At 48.2% G+C, this 26387-nt stretch overlaps 1 protein-coding gene across 2 annotated transcripts; it reads right to left on the bottom strand.

Annotated features, from left to right (window-relative positions):
* Positions 1–1956: 1956 nt before the first annotated feature.
* On the bottom strand, positions 1957–25460 carry SNTA1 (syntrophin alpha 1). 2 transcript variants are annotated; one of them, XM_019633515.1, is made up of 8 exons: positions 24895–25460; positions 21834–22019; positions 9209–9413; positions 6097–6304; positions 5826–5956; positions 3582–3778; positions 2660–2847; positions 1957–2576 (listed from the first exon to the last, which is right to left on the bottom strand). In XM_019633515.1, exons 1-8 carry the CDS (start codon positions 25202–25204, stop codon positions 2484–2486), a joined length of 1518 nt encoding a protein of 505 aa, XP_019489060.1. In that variant the 5' UTR covers positions 25205–25460; the 3' UTR covers positions 1957–2483. The 2 variants fall into 2 exon arrangements, with proteins under 2 accessions (XP_019489060.1, XP_019489061.1); XM_019633516.1 differs by lacking the exon at positions 1957–2576 and adding an exon at positions 3429–3504 and having other exon boundaries at positions 2709–2847; positions 24895–25456.
* Between the last annotated feature and the right edge of the window lie 927 nt (positions 25461–26387).

Raw genomic sequence — 26387 nt, 5'->3', positions numbered from 1 at the left:
CATCACTTCAGGTCTCCTTCTGAAACCTCCTCGAACCCCCAGCGCAGGTCAGATCCCCACTGGCCTCTCTGCCATATCCATGCGTCTGTCCAATCTGAATCGCACATTTGATTGAGAGCTTCCACTTTCCCCTTTGCATAGGGACCTGTCACTCTTGCTCCCAGCAAATCAGCTCCTCGCCCCAAGGACTACCACAGACAGAGTAGGCGTGCACTAGATATTTCTTGAATGAACAACGGATTAACAGATGGATAGGCAGATGGCTAGATGAGTATGCAAGGATGGAATATCTCTGCTTACCTGCATTTCCCCAGGTTTCTAGAACCAGCTCTAGCTCTGGCTTGTTCGATAACTTCACGCGGGCCTCAGTTTCCTCATATGGAGGCTCGATTAGAAATGCTAAGTCTAATATAATAGCCTCTAGCTACATGTGGCTACTGAGCACTTGATATACAGCAGTGTGAATGAGGAACTGAATTTAACTGAATTTAAATTAATTTTAATTTAAAAACTGATACTCAATTTAGTGATTGGAAAAATTTAGTATATTTGGAACAACTTGAGTATGTGAATCTACTTTTATTAACTGTAAATTTTATGAAGTCTACTTTTTTTATGAGACTAAATACAGAACAAGTATTTCCAGTGAAAATTTGGCATCTAAATAGAGATATGTTTTAGATAGAAAATATATACCAGATGTCAAAGACTTAATACTAGAAAAAGAATGTAAAACATTTCATTAATAAATTTTTATTATATTATGTGTTTAAGTGATAATATTTCAGATCTATTGGGTTAAATAAAATATATTATTAAAATATTTTCATCGAATTTTTTTTTTTTACTTTTTTTCATGTGGCTACTAGAAAATTCGTATATGTGGCTCACATAATATTTCTAATGGATAGTTCAGGGCCAGAAACTCTCTAAGGTGAACAAGGGCTCTGAAGTCAGAAAGACCCAGTTGGAAAATTCAAGCTCAGTCATTTCATAGCTGTGACTTTGGGCAAGTCACTCTCCCCCTCTGAGTCCCAGTTTCCTTGTGAAATGGAAATCATTGTGCCTACCACAAAGCTGTGTGGTGAGCATCCAATGAGGAAATCTATGCACAGTGTCTGACGAACAGCAAGCATTCTTTAAATGTAAGCTATCATTACTGCTGTCACTGATTTTCAGGACAACGCAAGCAAGTACGGAGTTATAAATATGGCAAACTCATATCCAGCCAGCACAGGACAGCTTCCAAAGAACGTTCCACAAAGCAGCTCTGAGTATCCTCCCTTCTGCAGGAAATGGGCCTGAGGTTTTAAAATAGGTCCACAAATCCCCTGACATTCCTTTTTTCAAGAGGTGGAGCCTAATTCCCCTCCCCTTGGATGTGGGCTGGGCTTGCTGACTCACTTCAAAAGAACCGAATAAAGCAGAAATGACTGTATGTGACATCCAAGGCTGGGTCATAAGAGGCATTGTGGGTTCCTCTTGGCTCTCTCTTCCTCAGGGGAAGCCAGCTGCCTTGTCATGAGCACACTCAAGCAGCCTTATGGTTAGGCCCCTGTGGTGAGGATCTGGGGCTTCCTGCCAACAGCCATGAGTGAGTAATATTGGAAACAAGTCCTCTCACCCCAGTCAAGCCTTCAGATGAGTACAACCCCAGCCAACAGCTTGACTGTAACCTCACGAAAGACCCTGAGACAGGAACAACTCAGCTTAGTCCCTCTCAAATTCCTAATCCACAGAACTTGAAAGATAATAAATGTTTGTTGTTTTAAGCTGCTAAACTTGGGGGTAATTTGTTTTGCAATAATAGATAACCAATATACTCTCTCGTTGGCCCTATGGTTAAAGGTCTGCTTTTTTTCCCAGGAAAGGGGCCCAAGCCCTGGGTCTGGTCCATCTTGGGACTTCAGGGGCCACCACAGGACCCAACGGCGAAAGCACAAACCACAGACATTGCACTAGGCTGCCTATGTGCTCACAGGCTGTTTATTTATCCAAGAGTAAGGAGGAAAGAGAGAGGATGAAGAGAAAAACCAGATGTCCCCAGGTGGTAGCTGAGAGAGAAATGAACGGAAAGGCTCCTTTCTCTTGCCTCAGGGAACTCCAGCTTCAGGGCCTCTGGGGGTGGCTGAGGGGCCTCTAGGAGGCCTGGCAGTTGTTGGCTGGGGTCAGGATCCCCACAGGGGCAGGTCCCAAGCTTGGAATGGCTTCTGTGTATACAAAATATCTCTCTGCAAAAGGCACTGGTGGGGAGACGTGGGGGCAGCAGGGAGCTACCCCATTACAGGCAGGATCCACTGTGTCCTGAGTCTGGGTCCCAGTCCCCAAGACTATCCCAGCCTCCCGGCAGGTGCTGAGTCTCTGCACTGTTGTTCCTTTCCTCTCCCTTCTCTCAGCCCAGTGGTGAGCAGGCAGTCAGCGGAGGGCCAGGTCAGGCCATGTGGTAGACACCCCCTCCTCAGGGCTAATGCATCTGGCAACTTCTAGGCCAAGAGCCCCAGGCGGGTAACTTTGGCCGAGAGGAAGGAGTGGATGATGAAGACCATGGTTTTGGGGCACGAATGCAGGTCCAGCTGCTGCAGGGTAGATAGAGAGAAGGATCAGGAGCCCCATCTAGCCTGGCCTCCAGGACAGCATAGCCCCCTCCCCCTCCACTCACAATCTCTCCTTCAGCTCCCCCGAAGTCCAGGAAGAGGAGGCTGGCACCATCATCCGAGGACATCTGTAGCTTCTCGAATGGCTGTCGGAGCAGCACAGCTCGGGCCGCACCTGGCTCAGCTGCCCACAGTGTGAAGCCCTTGTCAATGTGCACAGAGAGGTTGCAGGGACGGCCATTCCACGTGCAGGCTGTGGGCAGGGCGCATGGGCATGGGGAGGGCACATGGGCATGGGCACAGCTGGCACCTCGAAGACCATAAGCCCAACCTCCAACCCCCACTGTCAGCTCCAAAAGTGGGGCTAGAATACTGCTGGGATGGGAGGCTGGCTCACTGTCTGTCATGCCATCTGTACACCTACCCCGCACAGAGTCACCCCACACTAAAATAAGAAAGATGGGCCCACAGGAAAATCACACCCCACTTGTAGTCCCACTTCCAGAAGCATCCAAAGGAAAGGGGGAGCTTAAACTCTGCATGGACAGGAGACCTACTCCCTATAAAGGCATCCTCAGATCCACCGAGCATGGTCCCTGGAGACCTCAGAGACCTGTAGAATTGCCCAGGTAAATGTGAATTTCAGATAAACGATAATTTGGACATACTTACACTAAAAATTATTTGTTGTTTATCTGAAATTCAAATTTAAGTGGGTGTCCTGTATTTTTTTCTGGCAACCCGACTCCAAGTGCTATCTCTCACATCTCCTCCTCAGCAGAATCACAAGACCAGAGCAAGAAAAACCCCAGGGAAAAGAGTCTCACTACCTACCAGGACACCTGCACGTCCAAAACAGAGGGCCCTCGGAGACCCCAAATCCCACTTTCTATGCCCCTCCTGAAGCACCCTAAAGAAGGAAGCTTGAATGTCTCTGGGGATAAGAGGCTCATTACCAGAGAGGCACCCCCAGACCAACCAATTCACCTGTAGACACCTCCTGTACACCCTCAGCAGCCCGGTGACAGCCATCCACCAGCTGGCGGGTCCAGGCAGCCAGCTCCTGTGGTGACTCCACGCTGAACAGGTGAGTGTCCACGCCATGGCGCGTGCCCGTGCGCAGGGCAAAGGAGAGCTCTGCATCGTAGGGCACCGAGCCCTTGGAGGGGCCTGAGTGCACCAGTCTGAGAGTGTGGGTGGGGAGCAGAGGGATAAGCATGAGGCCTCAGGCAGCAGAGAAAGAGTTCTTGGCCAAGGTGAAAGTAACCTGGGAAGGGACCCTCTGACATCTGTACCACCTAATTGGGGGAAGGGACTTCCAGAGCAGCACTGATTGACTTACAGGAATGACGAAGTAACCGCTTGAGCTAAAGCCGACCCGAAATTGATTGACTTACAGGAGATCCTCACCTGCTACCTCCTTGCTCTCGCAGCTTCAGCTGTACCCGTGTCTTCAAACACACCACGCACACTCCTGCCTCAGCACCTTTGCACATGCTGTTCCCTTTGCCGAATACACTCTTCCCTGACTATCTGCATTGCTCACTCCCTCACCTATTTCAGATCTTTGCTCAAATGTCATCTCCTCTAAGAAGCCTTCCCTGGCCTTCCCATCTAAAACAGTACCCCTGCCACTCACTAGCCTTACTTTAAAACATCATGGTACCAGAAATTATACTTATTTTTTATCTGTTTTGATTGTCTTTTTCACTAGAACATCGTCTAGGGTACAAATTTTTACCCAACTTGTTCACCACTATACATATTCCCAACAACTAAAACAATGCCTGGCATATAGTAGGTGCTCAGTAAACATTTGTGGCCTGAATTAATGAGTTACTTGATTAGGTCAGCAATCCATGACCTGCTTATCCCTGGTAGGCAGCAGGCTCCTGACACATGGGCCAGAGCCCAGCCCAGGGTGAGGAGACATGGATGACCAGGGCCCAGGCCCTGCAGCTTAACTCCCACTTGCTTTGTAATGTTGGGCGGCTCACTGCCCTCTCTGGGCAACAGACCTCAGAGTTCTGGCCCTTAGCCCTCTTTGCTTCTCACTCCATACCCTCTCTCTCATAGCCTCAGTTTCCCCTTGGAGCTGCTAGTGATACCCAATCCCCCACTTTCTAGCCCTGAGCTACAGACCCACAAGTCCCCAAGCTTCCTATCCAAGATCCCTACCCATCCCCCACACACTTTGGGCTCAACTTAGCATCTTGCTCTGACCGCTTCCTTTTGCACTCCCACCCCAGTCCCACTGCCTGCCGAGACACAAGCTCCAAGCCTTCCCTTCATTCATTCATCTGGACACCTCCTGCACCCTCCCCATCTGGCAAGTACTAAGCTGGGTAATTTTACCACCCATGTGTTTTTCGATGCAAATGAGACCTTTCTTCTCCATCTGCTGCCTCCACCCACCTCCACCATCTCTCCTGCCTGACTGCAACAGCCTCTCAGCTCCCATCCTGCTCCGCAGGAGCATTTCCCACTTGGCAACCACTGGGGTTCTTTTAAGACACAACCCGGGTCACCTCACTCTCAGGCTAAAACTCTTTAACTCTGCCACAACTCTTAAGATAAACATAATTGTCCTTAACCAGGCAACAGAGGCTCTGCAAAATCAGGCCCTGCCCACTCCCTGACTCATATCTCTCCATTTCCTGCATAGATTCTACATATTGGTTATTGCACACTCATAGCTCCATGAACACACTGTAGCCCTTCATGCCTCTGTACCTTTGACTGTGTTGTTTTCTCTGTGTAAGATGCTATTCTACCCTTTCTTCAAAAGCAAACTTCTACTCATCTGTCAGTCTAGCTCGAATGTCATGTTCTGCTTGAAACCTTTCCCCACCAGGCCAGGTGAAGTAGTTCCTGCAACTCTGCATTGTAAAGGTTGCTCCCAGGTCAGTCTCCCCCACCAGACTGGGTGCTCTCTGAGGGCAGAGACTATTGGGATCAGCTCCCTGTCCCCCAAACCATGCAGCACAAGATTGGGCAGAGTAGGCGTCAATAAATGAGTGATTGGTGGGACCTCATATCCTTCTGTTCCAAGCCCCATTTTACAGATGAGGAAACCAAGGCCCAGACAGGGTAGAGACTTGCTTCAGTTCACCTGGGGAATAACTCAGGGCAAAATTGGGCTGGAGTTCCAGGTTTATGAGGCCCATCTGGAGCACCACCCGCCCCTCCGCAAGCTCTGGGTGAGACACACTCCTGCCTGCCCATGGATACCTGGTGGTGATGAGTGGGGCGGTCCGGGCTGGCCGGCTCAGGGCCTCACGGGTCTGGGGGAGGCAGGAGTAGAGGAGCAGCTCCTTTTCGGTCAGCAGGGCCAATGTGGGTGCTGTGCCCCCACTGGGCAGCTGCAGGGGGCAAGTCAACAGTGAGGAAGGGTGAGGAGGGGAGAGATCAGAGGGCCAGGGTGAGGGGGGCAGTGAGGGGCAACGGAAAGCTGCAGGGGAGGGGAAGAGAGGGAAGAATAGGTCCCAGGCCCCGCAGGCACCTGCTCAGTTAGCCAGCCGATCTGCTTGATGTCCTGGCTCCCGGCTGTGCTGGTGGCTGCCAGCAGGGCCTGCAGCTCGTCCTTGACCCAGGGCATCAGAGTGTGGATCTGGGCTTGGATGGCAGCTGCCCACGACCTTGCGCTAGCCTCATCCTTGGCCCTCAGGAAGAGGGTTTCTTGGCCATCTGATGAACAGATCTCCAGATACCTGCAGGCACAAGGAAGGTGGAGGGGAGGGCCTGTCCACTGTGTTGCAGCTGCCCAACTCTGAAATATGGCCCAAGAAACCCCATCTACCGCAAAACCGGAAGAAACCACAGGGGGTGTCCATGAGAGAATCAGGGGCGACAATTGCTGCTAGGGCTCTAGCCACAGTTGTTGGAGCCTCACAAGGGTCTAGGAACAAGAGACTATGACATACACACACATAGGCATATATACACAAATATACACACACTCAAACACATGTGATAAGGACCAAAATTATCACTGTATGAAGATTCATAATCTTGCCCTTTTCTCATGGTTTCTAAGGAGAAAAACTGTCTCACTGAGCCAGCTCCCAGGTTCTCCTTTGTGATGCAGAGCCAAAGTAATACACTAATTAGGGGGGGGGGGACATACAGAAACTGAAGAGGCTTAATAGGCCAAATTGGTCTATATAAAAAGAGCTAGAGGAATGGAGTAGGGAAAAGGGAGGGAGATGAAAAGCCATGCAGGAAAGTGTGGGGGAAAGGGTTTAGGGAAGTACCCAGAGGAGTAGTGATGGGGAGAGAATTTTAAAATGTTTTGTGGGGCATTAAAGATTCACTCCGCTTTGGCCTTTCTGTAACAGATGAAGTGGGGCAGAAATGGAGGATAGCTAACACAACATCCACCCCAAGCCTCTTCACTTTGCCTTCCTCTGCTGCAGAGCTAGAAAGCAAAATACTTGAATTCCCAGACTCCCTTGCAGCTAGGGCTGACCGTGTGACCCAGTACTGACCAATGAGATATAGATAGAAGTCCTTTGCTGAATGAAAGGTAAAGCTTTCCTAGATGTGGTAGTTAGTCTCCAAAGATAGTCTCTAACAAATCCATCCCTACCTGTACACGCTCTACTTCTCTCATGAAGAGATGAAGTTTATTTCTCCTCTCCTTGACCTTGTGACTTGTTTTGACAGATAAAATGAGACAGAAGTGACATTTTGGCATTCCTAAGCCTCCAGGAAATCCAACTACTCTGAGGCCAACTACCCTGAGAAGAAAAACAAACTGGAAAAGCCACAGAGAAAGAGGAATATTTAGCCAGCCCCTAGCTGTTCCAACCATCCTAGCTGAGGAGTAGACATGTGGGTGAAGCAGCCATCTTGGACTTCCAGCCCCAGCAGATGCCACACAGAGCAGAAGGACTGGCCAGCTGAACAAGCCCAGATTACAGAATTGAGAGAAATGATAAACTATTATCTTCTAAGATGCTAAATTTTAGGATGGTTTGTTATGCAGCAATAAAACAAAATACCAGGAGAAAAATTCCTTTCCCTTCATGCTGTCAGGAATATGGACACATGCTTAGATGGTGCAGCCACCATCCTGCCTCCAAGAAGAAGAAAATCCACAATACAAATGGCAGAGAAAAAAGCTGGAAGCCTGATTCCTTAAGGGCATTTTTGAGCAGCAAGAACAGCCAAAATAAACAGCTGATATATGGACTTCTTTTTAAACATGTGACAAAATAAACCCCTCATTTATTTAAGTCATTGCTTATGGGGTTTCTGATACTTACAGCCCAATGTAACCCCTAGTAAAGGTGAAAATGAAGTATTTTTCATTATATTTTGGTTACCAGATTGAGTTCCTTTGACTGGGGTATTGTGCTGCTATGGAACCCCAGTTATACTCTTGTACATGTAGTTACAGATGGATGCACATGGTCAAGCACACGTACATACATGCTTACACACATATAAATATTAACATCAACACACGCAAACACATATGCACCAATCTACACCCATACCCTTGCAAATGCTCACATATACACGCAAATACTTGCATTTACATGCCATCTACACATGCACATACATAGAAATACATGTACACACATGCTTCAGGTGATGTCCGGGATCAGGCCGGGAACCACGATTAACCTAAGGTTCTATGAATCTCAGGAAGGACTAATACCACCTCACCTTCACCCAACACAAAAGGCCCCTTTGATGGAACACGTTAGTGACGTGAATTACCACTTCTTGCCTCACGAGGGCAGGCTGCAGCTGGGGCATCAAGTAGAAACTGGCCATTTGGATGCCGAACATTAATTGGCCCTCCAAGCCAACGTTGGCTATTTGCCTGGCATTGAACCTCGGCTGTAACTAGGACACATAGCACAGCTTTTTATGCCCATGCCATATATGCACCACCCCCAAAACTGCATACCCCATTTGATCACCATGTACTCCATTCAACCACCACCATCACTCAGGCACCTACAGCTTCTAAAGCAGAGAGGGCTACCTGGAATGAGGCAAGTTCCATCCCTTCCTGGTTGTGTGATCTTGGGCAGGTTACTTCCTCTCTCTGTCCTCATCTATAAAATGGGAGTGAAATAATAGGACTTTGCTCATAGGGTCACTGTGAGAGTTAAATGAAATTGTGCAGGGTAGACACTCAATAATGTTGGCTGGTATCAATCTTATCATCCATGAACTGCTAAGGGCTATTCCGATGTGGAGGATGGTAACCTTCCATGGCCCTTACAAAAATGTTACCAGACACCTCAGAACCTCAGCAGAGTTGGAAGAGACTTGAGGGGATCACTAAGTCTGAGAACCTCATTTCACAATAGGGAATCTGAAGGTCAATGAGGAAAAGGGAATCAGAACTGGAATCGAGGGCTCCTCCACAGACCGAGTTCCTCCTCAGACGTGAACTACCCAGAGGAAGAAGAGGGAAGCAAAGCACACCATCATCTCCATAACTTCACTCTTGCATCCACTCAGAAACATTTCTTAAGCACCTAATGTGTTCAGACATTGTGCTTATCACTTTCAATACAGGGGTGTCTTTCCTTTGCCCCCACCACCTTATACCAGGGCATGCCTGTCTGAGGTGACCCCCACCCCAGGCTTACCTGGGCTCCGGGTCATTGGGGGTACACCTTCTTGACACATATGCCATCTTCAAGGACACGTGTTTGGTACCGTTGAGGTCCCGGGGTGGGGGGCCAGGGGAGGAAGGCTGCCGCTGAAGGGGTGAGGCAGGAGGCGAGTCCCAGCCAACGGAGGTCCCTCCGGCAGAGTTCTTGAAATATGGTGAGACCTCCTTCATGTACTTGACTGGTCAGGGGACAGGTCAGCAGTTAACACTGTGACATGGGCTCCCATGTAACGCACATCACTAATTCATTAGGAGTTTAATTTATATCCAATATCACTATCCTCCTCTAGGCTAAAGTCTCTAACAGGGCAGTGTGGTAAAAAATACTGGATGCGTTCCAACATCCATTCTCTCATTTTTCCCCTGGTTTATTGACACATGACCACCTAGAAAAAAAGACTACATTACCCAGGCTCCTTTGCAGCTAGGTGTGACCATGTGACTAAGTTCTAACCAAGTAAGTAGAACTGTCGGGTTAAAGAGAATGGACAACAGCTGCAGTAAGGCAGTAAAAGAGCACCAAAACAGGAGGCAAGAGATGTAACTGCTCTGCCACTATCTCACTGTCTATCTCTACCTCTTCAGTCTTCTCATCTGTGAAAAGAAGGGATTGAATAAGATAAGCCTGTGGTAGAGGCTGCTAATTGTCCTCCAATATGGCGGTAGCCTCCCAACTTAAGACTTCATTTTCCATGCTCCCTCAGCCCATGTGACCAAGGCTGGCCAATAGAATGACAGCAGAAGGGATGCTTGCAACTACCAAGTTCTATCTATTAAAGAAAAGGGCATTGCCTTCCTTCCCCTTCTTTCCCCCTGACAGGTTGAGCTGACTGGAACACAGACTGGTGGGGCACCATCTTGACCATGAGGACACTCTAAGGAAGCCTGACCAACAAAAGAGAAATAAACGGATGCTGACACTTTAGAGATGCCATGTCAGACTTGAACTGTTACCTAAGAAAACAAGGAGCATCTATTATATTTAAGCCACAGTATGTTATGGGTCTCTTGTTACAGTAGCATAGCTTGTACCCTAACCAATATAACTGCCTAGGGGTCCTTTTAGCTCTGACCAATCATCACCAAGTATAGTGGATACCTTCTAAAATAGCACTGTCCAACAAAGCTTTCTGTGATTACGTAAATATTCTATATATACACCATCCAGTACAGTAGCCACTAGTCACACGTGGCTACTGAACATTTGAAATGTGGCTAGTACAAATGAGGAACTGCAATTTTTATCTTATGAGTCAGATGAGGTCCCTGCCCTCATGGTGTTCCCAGTCTAGTGGGGAACACAGAACTCCACACAGACACAGGGGAGTGGGCTTTTTATTTCATTTTAATTAATTTGAAATTAAATTCAAATAGTAACATGGAGCTAACGGTGACCGTATTGGACAGTACAGTTCTAGATAGAAGCCTACCCAACTTCTCTACCCAACTGACCCATAAAGTTGCGTTCTGATACATGATCCTGCTTTCCTGGCTATGCTAGCTGGACCAGGGGTGAACAACTGACCCACACTAGGCTACCCAACTTGAGAACGGGAGACATACTAGACTAGTGCCTTGAACAAACTTCCTATGGGGGCCAACTACCTTCTGCTGTGGAGACAAAGAAGAGGAGAAAGCTGGTCTGTAGACAGAGAAAACTGGTGGAGATGTAAGTTGAGAGACAGAGGGAAAGCCCTGCTAATGTTCCAGCTTCTGATACTCATCCTTTAGAAAGTAAGGCTGCCATCCTAAAAGGAGTTATGATATTTTCAACCAAAACAGTCTTGATTGTTTGCCTTTCTAGAGAAGGAAAATCGCACTAACATGGCAGCTAAAAGTAAAAGGCAACATGATGACAGGGTTGATCTGAGAAGAGCCCGGCAGGAATAGAGATTAAGAGACAACTCAGTTTTCTTGAGCACCTGCTATGTGCCAGGTATTGAACTGGCCCTAGGTAGGACTGAGATGGTAAACATATGACATTTGCGCTACCACTTCTTTATCCCTTGCTCATGGAAGACAGCATTAATCAATCATAGTGTTCTATGGCAGCCACTGTTATTCAATTAAGGTTGATTGGTAATAAAACATTTTGGTCATTCTTGCTATATTAATTAGATGAGTCTGGCAGCACATAATAGAATATATGATAAAAGTGCCTTAAGCAATAAAGATATTGATGATTTCACATAACAAGAAGTCTAGAGGAAGGCAATTTCAGGATTGGTTCAGTGGATCAATGACGCTGGATTCAGGGTAAGCCTCTCTGCCATTCTCTCTGCCTTCCCCTCATGACTGCAAGATGGCTGCCACAGCTCAAGCCAGTCATTCCTTACATGACAAAACCCAAAGCAGGAAGGGAGGAGACAGGCAGAAAAAGGGCTGTCTCCTAAAACCCTCTTATCAAAGAGGTAACTATTTCCATGAGGTCTTATATCTCATTGGCCCAACTGGGCTGCATGCCTACTTCTAGCACAATCGTTAGTAAGAGAGAATAGTCATGACTTAGACCAATCACAGTTCAGCCTCTGGGGCTGAGCAAATTTCCACCCAGTAAAATCAGGCTTCTGTTAACCAGGAAGAAGGGGAAATGGTTGCTAGGCAAGCAACCAACAGTGTCTGCCACATGTGCCCTGGCATCTGGACTATTCCCAATTCTGATGAGCAGCAGTCCCCTCACCGCTAAAATGAGCTCCTAGGAAAAACAGTATGTATTATCAAGGTAGTTAAAAGACTTGCCCAAGCACTAGTCTCTCTTCCTCCAGCCAGGTTGTCCCACCTGCTGCCCTACGGAAGGGTGCCTATGCCTGTTAGCCCTCGGGCAGCCTCCCTTCCTCTCCCCTCAGCCACCCCTGCCCCCATGGCCATCTGACTTGCTAACCATCTGACATTTGCAGTCGAGGCCCAACCAGTAGGCTCTGCCTGTGCGCAGACAGGCCAGGATGGTGTGAGGAGGCAGTTCTTAGCCCAGCTCCCTGGAAGAATCAGATAAGGAGCTATTTCTGTCGCAACTGCCCTCGGAGGCTCAGATAGGATCCAAGGCAAACAGGGGTGAATGTGAGAGGGCGTTAGAAGCCCTATTGGGGGTAGAAGAGAAGTTATGTTGAAAACGAGAGCAGGATTTTGAGAGAAATAAGCCTATGTCTAAAGTTTTGGGGACAAGGACTAAAAATGACTCATCCTCATCATGACAGCAATGACTTACCCCAGCACTGTTAAATTATGTCTCAAGGTACGATGGAGGTGGGAAACATCGCAGCCTATCTGACGCTCAAACCATCCCCACTTCCCGCCCTTTTCTCCTGCTAACAGAGCCCTGGGCCCTATAAGCCGGGCTTCCCTGCAACCCAGGGGAGAACCGTGATTGGTCAAAGCTAATCATGATCATTCCATCCCTCTTGCTTGTGATTATTTAGAAAGGGGCAGGTGATACAATTCTGGCCAGTGAAATATGAGGGAAAGTACACTCCCTTCCTTCCTCTCCTTTAGCCTTTAGAAGTTGTTGGGAGGAGAGTTGGTCCTAAAGCAATGATAGCCATTTTTGACCACAGGGTTGGAGTCTGCAAACTGAAGATGGTGAGGCCTTCAATTAATATATCCTGGAGCCATGCTGCCTTTAGGTACTCTGGAAGAAAACACATTTTCTTCAATATTTAAATCCCTTTGTATTAGGTTCCTGTGACTTGCAGACAAAAGCATCCTGACTAATATAACCCCCACTCCCACCCAGGGGTGCAAATGATCTCCCTAATATAATATAACTAGGCACATCCCTCCCCTGCTCAAAACCCAGCTCTGGCTCCCCTGCACACTTCATCCAACCTCAAGGCTCTCCAGGACCCAGGCCCTGCCTACGTCTCTGGCTTCACCTCCTGCCACATCCCTAATCTCACCTAATCTCACCCTCTAGTCCAATCATTCTGACCTTCTCAGAGCTCTCAGAAGCTGTATGAGCTTCCAAACTTCTACATGTTTGAAAATGCAGTTCCCTCTACACAGAATGCCCTTAGTACATAGTTTGGAGACAGGCTCTCTTGGATTTGAATTCCAGCTCCAGCACTGTCTAGCTATGTGACCATGGACAAGGTAACTCATCAGTCTGGGCCTCAATCTGCTAGTCGATAAAAGAGGAATAACAATGTCTCCCTCGGAGAGATGGTAGAATTAAACGAGATGATGGCACAGGTTAGGGACTCAAGAAATATGAGTTTCTTACCTGTCAGCCATCCCTACCCACACTTCTTAGTACTCCATTGTGATTTTGTGTATTAGGGCTATTTCTCCCACCAAAATGGGAGCTCCCAGAGGACAGACACTGGGCTTGATTTGAACCCAGAGGCAGTGTTCTGACTGGAAAAATGAATGCCAGGGCAGGACAGGGTCATTCAGCAGAAGGGAGAAGGTGCCACAGCCCACAGGTCCCGGCTAAGCTCAGGCATCACCCCTCTAGGAAGCCTTCCCAGAGGACCACACTGTATCCACCAAAACCTCACTTCTGCAGTCCCCTAGAGCCCATGCCCCTGTGTCTGGGTGGAGATCTGTGCCCCCCCACACACACCACCACCACTACCACCAGGCTGGGAGCACTATGGGGTGGGGACCTCATCTGACTCATCTCTGTGTCTTCAGAATGCAGCAGGGATCTCCTACGCTACACGCTCAGCAAACGAACATTTGTCAACTTTGAAGCCAGAAAAACTGCTGGAGCCCCTGCTCCCCTGGGCTGTCCCAGAACTGGTTCCTCCTCCTCCTCCTTTCCCACAACAACATGCTATAAATGGACAGCGCACCAGCTGGTGCCCGAAACAGAGCTTGGATTTCACAAACCAATTGGCCTGTACCAGAGTGGGGGTGGGGTCCTGGGGGCCCCAGAGTGTGGCCATAAATAGCCCAGCGCTGAGGCCTCCTCCCTTGCTCTGATTTCGGCCTGAGTCACCCTACCAGGCAGGGCAGGGTTGCCTGAAGGCAGTGGCCTGAAGAGCTGAGGGCAAGAACCGGGCCTGGTGGCAAGCATTCTTGAGACTCCAAGGATAGACTAACTTGGTATCCATACTCTCCCCAGCCAAGACCCTGGCCCAGGAGCCTGGTAAACCAGTGGCACATAGGCCCTTCCTCCTCAGGGAAGCTCAGACAGATACAAACACCGTCTCTTACAGAGGCCCCAATTCACAGCTCTGCCAAGGAGGGAAGCCAGGACCTAGCCCTGGCCCCAAGGAGCCCGGAATAGAGTCCGCTAAAAACTCAAGGAACAGACAAGGCAGGTGCCATTTGCCTGGTCCAGTGCAACTGGGAGGGAACTTATGTGTTGCAGGAAGAAGGGGATACATCTGTTTTGGCTCCACACAGCATCCCCAGTACTTATCCCAGTGCTCAATAAATGTTTATGACTGAGTGTCTTGGCTTTGAATCTTGGCTGAAGCCTGTCCTCTCAGCTCAAGCTGTTCCTTGTCTGTTCAGTGGGGGATCACTTACTAGCCCCCGCCTGAAATGACATGATCTATCCATTTGTTTACTAGTCTATGGCCTTTTTCCTCCAACCAAAATGTCAGTTCCGTGAGGGCAGAGACCTGTTTTCTTGTTTACTATGGTATCCCTGACATCTAGAATAGTACCTGACATGTACCAGGTAATCAGTAAATAAGAAATTTGTTAAATGAATGAATATTGACATGTCTGGGGCTTGTCAGCTCTGGGGCTTGGGCTCTGGAGTGAGGCGGGCTTGGGTTTAACTTCCTTGTTCTGTGAACTTGGACAAGTGACTTGACTTCTGTGAGCCTCTATTTCCTCATCTTTATAATGGGAATAAAATATATCTACCTCCCAGCGTATTGACATTCAATACCTGTGAGGCACTTTGCCCTGCTGAGTATAGAACGGTCTTCAAAAAATAGTAGTGTGGTTATTTCTCTGCTGCTGTTCTTAACATACTGGTGACAGTATAAGGGGATGGGCACAGAATGTGGTGACAGACAAATTTTAATCCAGGCCCTGTCACTTGCTATTTGACCTTGGCAAGTCCCAAGGTCTCTCTGAGCTGTTTCCTTGCCTATATGATAGGCACTGATATACCAGCTCTCTGAGTAAAGTATTATAAAGATTCAAGTCCAAGTTGCCCACCCACCCACCCAGGATGGTATGGAGTGGATGTGGGATTCCAACAGGCTCTGGAAGGGTTGACCTTTAAGGTCCTGCTAGTCCAGCAAGGCTGGACTATAAATAGTTCCCAGCCCCTGGCAGGCCCTGTGGCAGGGCTGACCAACAGAGCCTGGGTTGCCACACTCTGGGCAAAAAATCTCACCTCACCACACACACCCTTGTGCAGCATAGGAGACGCCATCTATCAAGATCCTAAACATGAACCCTTTGACCTAACAATACCTAACAATGCAGGAACCCCACTTCAGATAAATGCTCACAGGTGCACAGAGGGATCCCAGCACCATTGTCTATAGTACATGATGCTAGGAACAACTTGAATGCCATGATTAGGGCCTCCTAAATACAAGAGGTAAGCTCCCTGACTGGCAGACCATTCAGTCTTGTTTGTGGCTATCATCCCTGGTACCTACATTGAGTCCTGGTACAGAGCTGGGGCTCAGTAAACATTTGTTAAATGAATGTATGAATCCCAATAATGGGATATATGTAATCATTAAAAAGAATGAGATGGAACTATACTTACTGAGTTGGAACTATGTCCTCAACATGTTCAATGATAAAAAACAAATGTGGAAACTTTCTGGAAATATGTGAAAAAATCAACAATAGTTATCTCTATAAAAAGATAATTGTATTACACTCTCCTGGAGCTTTTTTATAGGCATATATTACTTTTTATATATTTTTTTAAATCTATGTTATTTTTTAAAAATAAAAATATACCACCACATTCCAAATCATCTAAGCCAGGATTCGGAGATGAGGCCCTCATCAACTCAGGAAGCAAAGGGTTCTAGGACCTTGGTAATGGGAGAAAGAAGTACTTACTGAGCACCTACTATATACTAAGCACTAAGCTCAAGTCTCACAAATACATCTTCATCTAATCACACCAATTCAATGAAATGGAACCATGTCCTTATTTAACAGTTGAATAAATTGGATAAACGGAGTCTCACAGGGGTGACTTGACTTGCAGTGCCCTATAAATAAATAAGAACACAGTTTTTTGCATCTGGCAGATCTGAGCTCAAATTCCATCTCTGCTACTGTGTGACCTTGGGCAAGTAGCTTCACCTCTCTGAGTTTCAGTATTCTCATCTGCACGGTGGGATGAATGTTGTACCTAATTCACAGGGGTAGTTTTGAGGATTCATGAGATAACATGAAAGGCACTTAGCACAGTGCCTAGTACACTGTAGGTACCCCCAGGAACAGCAGACACTACCATCACTATTATTATCATTATCATCATTATCATTAGTATTTCTTCCACCACCATCATCAGCCAGGCTCACACAGCTAATGGAGGCCAGAACCTGCCTCCAGAGCCCCACAGGCATTTTAATCAAGATCCAGGGAGCAGGCCAAGGCTGAATTAAGCCAAGTTTTTTCTGTGGAGAGTCACACGGCTTTGGGCCGTGTGTGTGTGTGTGTGTGTGTGTGTGTGTGTGTGTGTGTGTGTAGCCAAATAAATGTCCCCTTGAAAACAATGATTAGAACAACAGGTCTTTGCGGCCGTGGGAGGACTGATTGGGGGCTCTATTCATGACTCTGTTCCCACAACAAGAGTCCCACAGGCACCTCAGGAGCACGGCATCACCCAGCTAAGCCAGTAGGGTGGCCTCAAATAAGCTGCATCTGTTAATAATATCCTACTTTTGACAGTGGTGATGCACTAAGCCAAATTTCAGGCAGGACACCTGGCAGCATCCATCTCCCAGGAGAGACGTTGTCAGGGGCCTGGCCTTGGGGTTCTGAGGACTCATAATGGAAATTCTCAGAAGTCAGTCAAGTCCAACTTGAGCTTTGAGCCCCATCTTAAACATTTAGGAAAGTCAACTGCAATTGATGTGGTTAAAGATAAAGTAGAAAGGGTCAGAGATGTGCCCTTGTAATCATTTCCCATTTCACCTAGATCTAATATGTGCTGGGCTTGGTGCCAGGCCTGGAGCTCTGAGACAAACTACACATGATTCCTGCCCTCAAAGACCTCCGAGTTTGCTGGAGAAAACAATAATGCTGCTGATGCTCATGTGATGATCATAAAGGCTGACTTTCATTGAATGTGTACCATGTGGAAGACATTGTGCTATGTACTTCAAATGCATGTCTCATTTTTATAAACAGCAAATAAAATAAATGAGTACCTACTTACTATGGTCACTGGCCTCCGCACGTTACATGCATTGTTTTTTAATCTTGTAAATAACCATGGGAGGTGGGTATTATGCAAGGCTGAGGCAATAACGGCCTCTGCAACCAAACAGGCCTCAGTTTGAATTCTGAGTCAGCCAGTTTATTGGCTGTATGACTTGAAGAAAGTTATTTATGCTCGACAAACCTTGGTGACTTTGTCTGCAAAACAGGGATTATAGCAATTCCTATTACTGTGTGCCTTTTACATACATGTTACTCTGTTCCTGCATTTTTTAAAAGACTGATCTTCATGTGGGATGTACTTTCCCTTTGTACAAAATACCAAAACTGACTTTATTCATCTTTACTGACCTTTAGTATTTTTTTTTTTTTAATGCACCACAGGCTCACTGTTGCCCCTGTCTTGCCAGGCACACTGAGGGTAGAGGGAGGGAAAGCATTTGGCTGTCCACTCTTTTCCCCCAGGCCTGGTCTCCAAGGGCCCAAGCTGACCCTGGCTTCAGGTCCGCACACACAATGGGCTTCTCTGAGCAGCAGACAGAGGCGTGTTGGCTGCCAGCTTGAACCCAGACTCTGGTCACAAACACATCCCTGTGGCTGACAACAGGCTCAAGACATTAGTGCAAACCCCTGACCTTGCAGAGGAAAAGGTTCAGAAGGCAGGCTGGGGTTGCTGAGCCCCAGCTGAGCCCTTGATTTAGGTCAGAGAAGTAGGGATCTGGCTGGCACCCAGAGTTTGGATGTTCTCAGGGAGCTCTGTACCCATCAAGGCCCAGGCCTCAGGAAAGGTGTCCAGCTACCCTGCCAAGTTCTCATCCACAGGACAGACCACCCTTCTATGGCCCCTGAGAGGTGACCTTAGAGGAGGAATCAAGCAAGGAAGTTCTGAATAATGTGACCAGTGATTGGGTTCTAGAGGGGAACCCAGGCCCATACAGCTCCCAAGAGCACTGGCCCCAGACTGGAGCTACTGTCCCATGCTTACCTTCTCCACAAACTCCCAAATCTCAAGGACCAGCCACAACCCAGTATCCTAGCTTCCTCACATCCTCCAAACTTCTCACATCACTCCTGCGATTCAAACATTTTTGATCCCAGGGCCCACCCCCCTACCCCCACCCCTTTGCTGCCTTCGGTGAAATTACCCCCTTCCACAAGCCTGCTGGGCCAGGGGAGCAGCTCAAAAGACTTCAACTAAGAAAAAGCTGAGGAAAATTAATAAGAAGGCCACAAGCTCTCGGCTCTGCCTCTTATCCAAGCCTGCTTAGCTCACAACACCAGCCTCTCCCTCCCATTCATGGCTCCAGCCTCTTTGCTGCCATTCTGCAACTATTTGTGCCTCCCTCCAAACCAGGCTGATGCTGCTAAAGCCCAGAGTTGACCATGTTAGCCCCTGCTGAAAACCTTTTAATGGGTCTTCCTTTCCCTCCAGAGAAAGTTCAGTTCCTTTAGCTTGGCATTCAAGGCTCTGCAGGATCTGACTGTCTGGTTAGTCTCCTTCCTCTTTCTCCACTCCCTTCCTCAGACCCTAGGCTCAGATAAAGCTGGATTATTTCCCAGGCAATTCCCCAGGTAAGTCAAGTCACTTCACCCTTCTATGGCTTTGCTCACACAGCTCCCCTGCCTGGAATGCCCTTCCCCCACCTCATACCCACCTCTGCTTATTGTTCATAAGGTGCCAGCATCCCCTCCTCCAGGAAGTCTTTCCTGACCAACCAGAGAGAAGTGACTGCTGCCTCCTCCAATCCCTGGACAGAACCTATCTCAACACCTGTGACACATTGGTGATCTGGTAGGTTTGCTTATCTGTCTCCCCTGAGACGAGAGCACCCTTGAAACCACTAAGTTGAGTGGTATAAAGTGAGGGGAGAGAAAGAGAAAGCCAAAGAGGGCTCTCATCCAAAAGGGAGGAATAACACAGGAAGATAATAAATGACTTGATGCCAATAAATTTGACACCTTGGATGAAATGGACAAATTCCTTGAAAGACATAAACTACCAAAGCTCATTCAAGAAAAAAACGTAATCATCTAAATTGCTCTATTAAAGACATTAAAATCCCAGTTAAAAACCTTTCTATAAAGGTGGCTTCCCTGGAGAATGCTACCAAACATTTAAAGAGGAAATAATACCAAGTCTACATAAATGCGATAGGAGACAAGGGGAACTACTAACATTTATAGAGTGCCTACTATGTGCCAAATCCCATCCTGGGCAAGAAATAGGCCAGGCTCCACCTGGAGACCTGGGGCAGGGTTTGCTAAGGAAAGATCTTGCCCTATGAAAAGTCTCAGAAAACAGAAGCGCTGGAGACCCTCAGTCCTGGGATGGTACACGTTTCTTCCCTTCCCTGCTGTATCTGTGGTAGACCTCTAATCCATTCCAGCTGAGTTCAGATAAGACCTCCCAATCCTTCCAAATATGGAACTCCCAGTAGCCACCAGAGAAGCTGACACTCAAAACGAAGGCTATTGGTCATCTCTGATCTAGTCTAATCCCAACCTACATGGAAACAGAGGAGCCAAGAAGGCAAGGGTCCTAGCCAAGGCCAGAGATTCACCACAGAGCAGGCAGGGTTTTAGACACTGATTTTTAAGTAGTCTGTGTGGAGGAGACAGTGTTTATGTTTTATCTCCCCCACCAGATGGTGAGCTCCTCCAGGAGAGGGCCTGGGTCTGGTTTAGCTTCTGACTCAGTGCTCTGCACACCAGGTATACAGTAGGTGCCTGCAAATGTTTCTTGGCTTAATGAGGAAGGAATGGAGTGAATGAGTTAGATGGAAGGGCTTGGGTATCTGCTCCTAAGCCTGGAGATGCTTCAAGCATCTAACACTCAGAGATGCCACCTTCTCACAATGATCCACGCTGAGAACCCAGACAGAGACATTCTCAACCTAAAAACGAGGGGCTGAGGAGGATCTCAGTGTGGATTAAAAACGTGTCTACAGTAGAAATTTTGCCATCTATTGACTAAACTTTCAAACAACAGAAACTGAAAGAGCTCTTGAAGTCAACCAAAATATGACATTTTGATGAATTTCAACTATTTCAAACTGCATTACTGGCTATAAATATCAAAGTAATGAGGCATCTGGGAGGAAAAGTCTCTTCTATCCATATCATTTATGTGTGATCTTCTTATTTAACTTTGCTGTTAAAGTATGATTGATGTACTGAAGCTTTTAGGGACCAATACTGCAGCGTCAGCGTTTTTTAAAATATACACTGTACATATAAAAAGTGCACCAGTAGCATTTAAATAGATACACCTAAAATGTAAAAATAAAACAAAACTGAGAGAGAACTGAGGTTGGGACCCCCAGAATGACAAAGATCGCCCAGAGACCCAGAGCCTGTTTGATTCTGTGGCCTCTTAGAGAACTCTCTCGGGGAAACAAAGGCAACCTGTCAGGATCTGGGCCTGGGGCTCAGCTCAGCAGCTTCGCAGGCCATGGCATTCTCCATCAGCCCCCGCCACCTCCCTGTGCCTGTTCTGGGCCATGAGCCAGACACATTCCTCAGGCCCCCACAACTTCCGGAACTGACAGAGTGGAGTTTGAGGGAAGGGCTGAGCAAAGCAGAAACCTCCTGAGAGAGATGGCAAAAAGCAGATATGGGACAACCACAGCAAGAGACCTATTAACAACCAATGGGAAAACTGAGGCCCAGAGAAGGCAAAGGTCTCATCCAAGACCACACAGTGAGGAGATAATGGAGGGGAACCACCAAAGCTCCCACACCGAAAGAAAACATCTCCTCTCGTGTCCTTGCTGGAAGGATTTGATAGTCTACTAAAGGTGAAGCCCTCTCCCAAAGGAAGATGAGTCTAAGGATTTAGAGCACATGGGTGCTAGAAAAAAACAAAAATTTAGAGCTCTCCTGGTTCCTCAGGAAAGATTCGTAGCCACCCCCTTCCCCGTTCCTACCCCTGCACCTTCCTCTCTCTTCCCCTGAGTCACTCATTGGGTGGCAGATCCTGCCATGGGTCTTTTATCCCATTCACACAACCCAGCGTGGCAAACGTTACAGATGAGGAAACTACAGCTCAGGGAAATGAAGTGACTTGTCCATGGCCACAGAGCTAGGGCGTGGGAGAGAAAATGAAAACCAGGTCCGTCTGGCTCTGTGCCGGCTCTACCCGCTACCATCCCATGCTGTCTCAAGGCAGGTCCCCAAGTTCTGTTTCTGTTTTCAAACCCTGCCCACCTCCCAGCCCCCACTACTTGAGGCTTAGGGGAGGTAGGGAAAAACGGAACGCCCCAGGGGTCCCCAGTGCTTACCCTCCAGCACCACCTCTTTGCCTGTCTTCTTTAGAACCTGCACCGCCTCATCGTGGGTAGCACTGGAAAGGTCTTCCCCGTTCACGGACAGGATGGCATCCCCCACAAAGAGGGCCTCCGTCTGGTCAGCTGCCAGGCCCTTGAAGATCTTGGAAATGAGAATAGGCATCTTGTTCTCCCGGCCCCCTGCAAAGGCACAGAAATAGGAAGAAACTGAGGCAGATACTCCAATACTTGGGAGTCACATCAAGGCAAAGTTTTTTTTGAAGGCCTCCCTCGGTGCCCAGCCCAGTGCTGAGAAAGGGGGAATGGGAAGGTAAAGAGAATCTCAGCAGTCTTAGAAGTTTGGGACACCAATAATGCTAATAAGTCATTTTCTAAATTCATAATGTTATAGTTTGGTCACTGGATCTTTTGGTTCAATGCTTTGGGCGTTTACCAGTGTTTGAGTAATTCACAAGGTGCTTCACTAGCTTTTTCTTAAATATTCTGGATTTTAAGTAATTGTCCTACGGTGGGGATACCTCCCTAATCTGGCATTACAACAAAAGTCAGCTACTGATATGGCTCCAAGGGATCTCATTAGCAATCAGAAAATTTAACAATCCAGGATCCAGGCTGGAAACCAAGCCTTAAAGTCTAGAGATTTCTTCACAGGCTATCTGAATTTCATCTCTGATGCATAAAAAGCTAACACATTTCACTGAATTGCTTTATTGCTAAATTCTTGAATAACCTTTTAAAGTAAGAAATAGTAATAACAATTCACATTAGTTCCAGGTACCAAGTGCCAAGCACTGCGCTAAATGTTGTCAGTGGTGTCTCATTCCATCTTCACAACACCCCAATCACACAGGAAGGCTCAGTTTCCTATCAGGAAAACTGAAGTGTGGTTAGAAGCCCCTTGCCCAAGGTCATCCAGCTATTAAGTGGCAAAGCCAGTATGTATGTGAACCTAGGTTTCCTGGCTTCAGAACCAATACTCTTCACCCAATGGCAGACTGCAAGTTGGACCCTCCGATATCACACTACTGGGCCATCCCCAAAATATTAAACATTAGGAGCTACCAGCCCAGGTAGGAGAGGTCATTATTCCAAGGTCACACAACAAATTGGTGGCAGAGGTAGGACTGGAAGCCTCTTGTGACCCCCACACAGGACCAACAATTTGCTTACTGCACTGCAGAGCTTAAGGGCTAGGAAAGGAAGGGATTTCTATTTATATCTGCCCTGTTCTACCTGAAACTGGGGACTTCAGTTTGATATGAAACTTTGATCATTCCTAGGTGCCTGGGGGTGGGCTGGACCATAGAGGGGAGGTCATCGTGGTAACAGGAACATGGTCTCCATACGTGAAGAATTGAATGGAGCTGGTACTTCCCATGATGCCTCCTAAAAGTACCTTCACTCCCACCTGGAAGTATAGAGCTAGGGTATAACTTTATATGATATTGGAAAGTCTCCGTTCCTCTCCAAGTCTCAGTTTGTCCATCTGCAAAATGGAACTCTATATGAACTCTAAGTTTCTTCCTGCTTTGACACATTGAGTGTACAATTTCCAGATTGATCTGTTGCCTTATTCTATGTTGGAGTTGTATGTATGGGGGCAAGATTGGTGCCCACGCCATGGCTTACCCATTTCCCTCTTTTAGATCCCTTTGGTTGGCTGCATGGAGAGCTGCCCTTCTACAGGGAAGAACCGACTTCCTAGGCACTCTCTAGTGGCCTGATAATTGAGGTTCAAATCCCAGCTCTGCCATTCACTGACTGTATGATCCCTGGAAAATCATTTCTTTTCTGAGTCTCAGTATGTTCAGCTGTAAAACAAGGATTATGTTCCCTATCTTTTACCACTTGTTGCCAGGATAAAGTGAATCGTGAGCCTAGAGTACTGAGCATAGCACATGGCACACAGTGGTAGCCAAGTCATCACCATCCCTACCCCTTCACCCAACTCAAAGGGTCTAGAGGTACCAGGAACACAGAACCAGTACCAGGAAGAGGGAACAATGCACATCCAGGAAGATACAAGGGTTGACACCCTTTCCCAAGACAGATAGCACTCAGCTGGGGCCTGAGACCCTGAGAAAAGTAAATGGGTAGGAATGGTGAACCCAACAACTGTTGGCGGGGAGAGGGGCAAAGATTTTAAACAATATGGTTAGTTGCTTTGGGAGTCTCTCCTGACCTCCATTTTCCCTCTCATCTAACAGCAATAATTAACCAAGCATTTACTATGTGCTGGCAGGGTAAGTATTTTAGACTCCTGTTCTCATAAAAACATCACAATTCTTTATCATTGATAATGATAAATCAACAATATTATCATTAGCCTCACTATATAGTTGAGGAAACTGAGGTCCAGAGATGGGAAATGAGTTGTCTACATTCACACAGTTGATCCTGGATTCAAGCAGTCTGGCTGCACCCTAAAAAAAAAGCTGTCAGTATTGGGGGCTGAGAGTTCTCAGAAAGGAGTAACGACTCTATGTCCACCCCTCTCAATCCTGTGCAAGGTGGTCAGTCAACTCAAACGTGGCTCTCCACCTAAGTACACAGCCTTCCTGGGTCCTCAGGTTTCTAGATCCTTTCTGGATCCCTGTATGTGAGCCCAGCGGATGCCTCATCTCCAACCCCTCCCTGCGCTTTGGACTCCAGGCCCTACCCCCTACCTTGGTTGTCTCAGGGACTTCCCCCTCCTTGCCCAGGCCTCAATCCCTTCTCCATCCTTTGCTCTCCTCGGGCCCCTCTTGTCCTTGATGCCCATGCAACCCCTTCTCAGGTCCCTGTGCCTCCACACAGAACTTCCTACCTACGTGTCCTTGGTGCGCCCCCCAAATCCTTCCACACCTGTGCCTTTCGACTGAGACCTCCGACTCGCGAAACCATCTCCGACCTTGGTGCTCGGGTTGCCCTCGGTTCCCTCTGTCCCCTTAAATCCCCTTTCCCCCAGACAGAAGTCCTCCAACTCTATGTCCTCGACCCCTGCTCGCTCGGCGGCCCACAGACCCCAAGACCCCAAGACCCCAAGACCCCATGCCCTCATTGCCTCCTCGCTCACCTTTGATACTGATGCCCAGCCCGCCGGCGTCGGCCTTGCGCACTGTCACTCGGCGCCGCTGGAGCAGCAGTGCCTCGGGCAGCTGCGGGGGCGCGGTGCCTGATTCCGCGGAGCCGTTGAGCTGCGCGGGCTCCGGCTCCCGCGGGGCGCGGGGCTCTGGGCCGGGATCGCCGTCGGCGGGGCTCACGGTCAGCGCGTCCTCCCCCAGACTGAGCAGCACCCTCTGCCACCGCTCGCCGCCGGCCCCCGAGTTCGCCCCGGTGCGCAGTTCCAGCAGCCCGGTGCGCGGGGCGCGCCTGCCTGACGCCATCTTCGCCTCCGAGCCCCCGGGCCGCCGCGTTCGCCCTGCCCGGCAGTGTCTGGCCGGCTTCGACCCAACACCCAGGGCAGAGGGCAGAGGGGGCCCGGCTGGGACAGCCGCCACCCTACCCCTGGCAGCTGGGGGTGGAGCCTCGAGGGGCGGGGCTATCTAGGAGGCGTGGCCGAAGGCAAGCTAGCGGGACGCTGGGGCGGAGCCCAGGAGCCTAAGAACGTGTAATGTGGGACTCATTTGCGAGTGGGATCATAAGGGAGTCGTGGCCAGGCCACTAAGTAAGGATAGGAACCAGTGAGGTTTGGGAGCTGGGCGGGGACATTAAGGGGGCGGGGCTTGGTGTCGGGGGCGGAGCCCTACCATCCAGTGGAGGAGACTCTGCTGAGCAAGGCCGTCGAGGGCCTGGACCATAACTCAGGCACTTAGGAGCACAAGAAAACGATACGTGGATCTTGGTGCAAGGCTTTGAGGGTCGGGTCGGGGCTATGTATGGCGGACTGCTGGACTCCAGGGACAGGGTTTGAGTTTAAGACAATAACCAGAGACCAATCGAAGTGCTCAACAAGAAGAAATGGTTCTATACCACTAAAAAACCCGAGACCACCTACATAATAAATATGTATTATGTGCACATGCCCATATAATATATAGATGCCCTTTATTCAGTTTGCTATATGTTGATACATGAACTGGCTGGTTTATATACATTGTGACTTAAATCTCACATAAATCCTGCATAGCCTGTATATTATCCCCATTATATGGATGAGGAAATCGAGGCATACCACTAGTAAGAACAGATGTCTAGTCTAACCTTGGTTTGCCTGGCTTCCAAGCCCGTATCCCTCCTGCTGCTCCTTTCTGCAGACCACAGAGCAGCAAGGCTGAGTTTACAATTCATTCATTCATTCAACAATATTTATTGAACATCCACTATGTGCCAGACACAGTGCTGTATGTAGGGATTCAGCTGTAAACAAGATAGTGTCTTGCCTCATAGAACATATAGTCCACTGGGAGGCAGGATCCCTTGGAGGTTAAGAGCATGAACTTTGGTTTCCGATTTTCTGTATTCAAATTCTCACAGTGCCGGGCCGGCCGAGTGGCGCGATGGTTAAGAACTCGCTTGGGATGCCAGAGGGCCCCGGTTCGGATCCCACATATGAGGGCCAGTGACACT

This window comes from Hipposideros armiger, unplaced genomic scaffold, assembly GCF_001890085.2.
Source record: "Hipposideros armiger isolate ML-2016 unplaced genomic scaffold, ASM189008v1 scaffold_1335, whole genome shotgun sequence".
NCBI lineage: Eukaryota > Metazoa > Chordata > Mammalia > Chiroptera > Hipposideridae > Hipposideros > Hipposideros armiger.
This window is presented reverse-complemented; position numbering and strand designations above follow the sequence as displayed.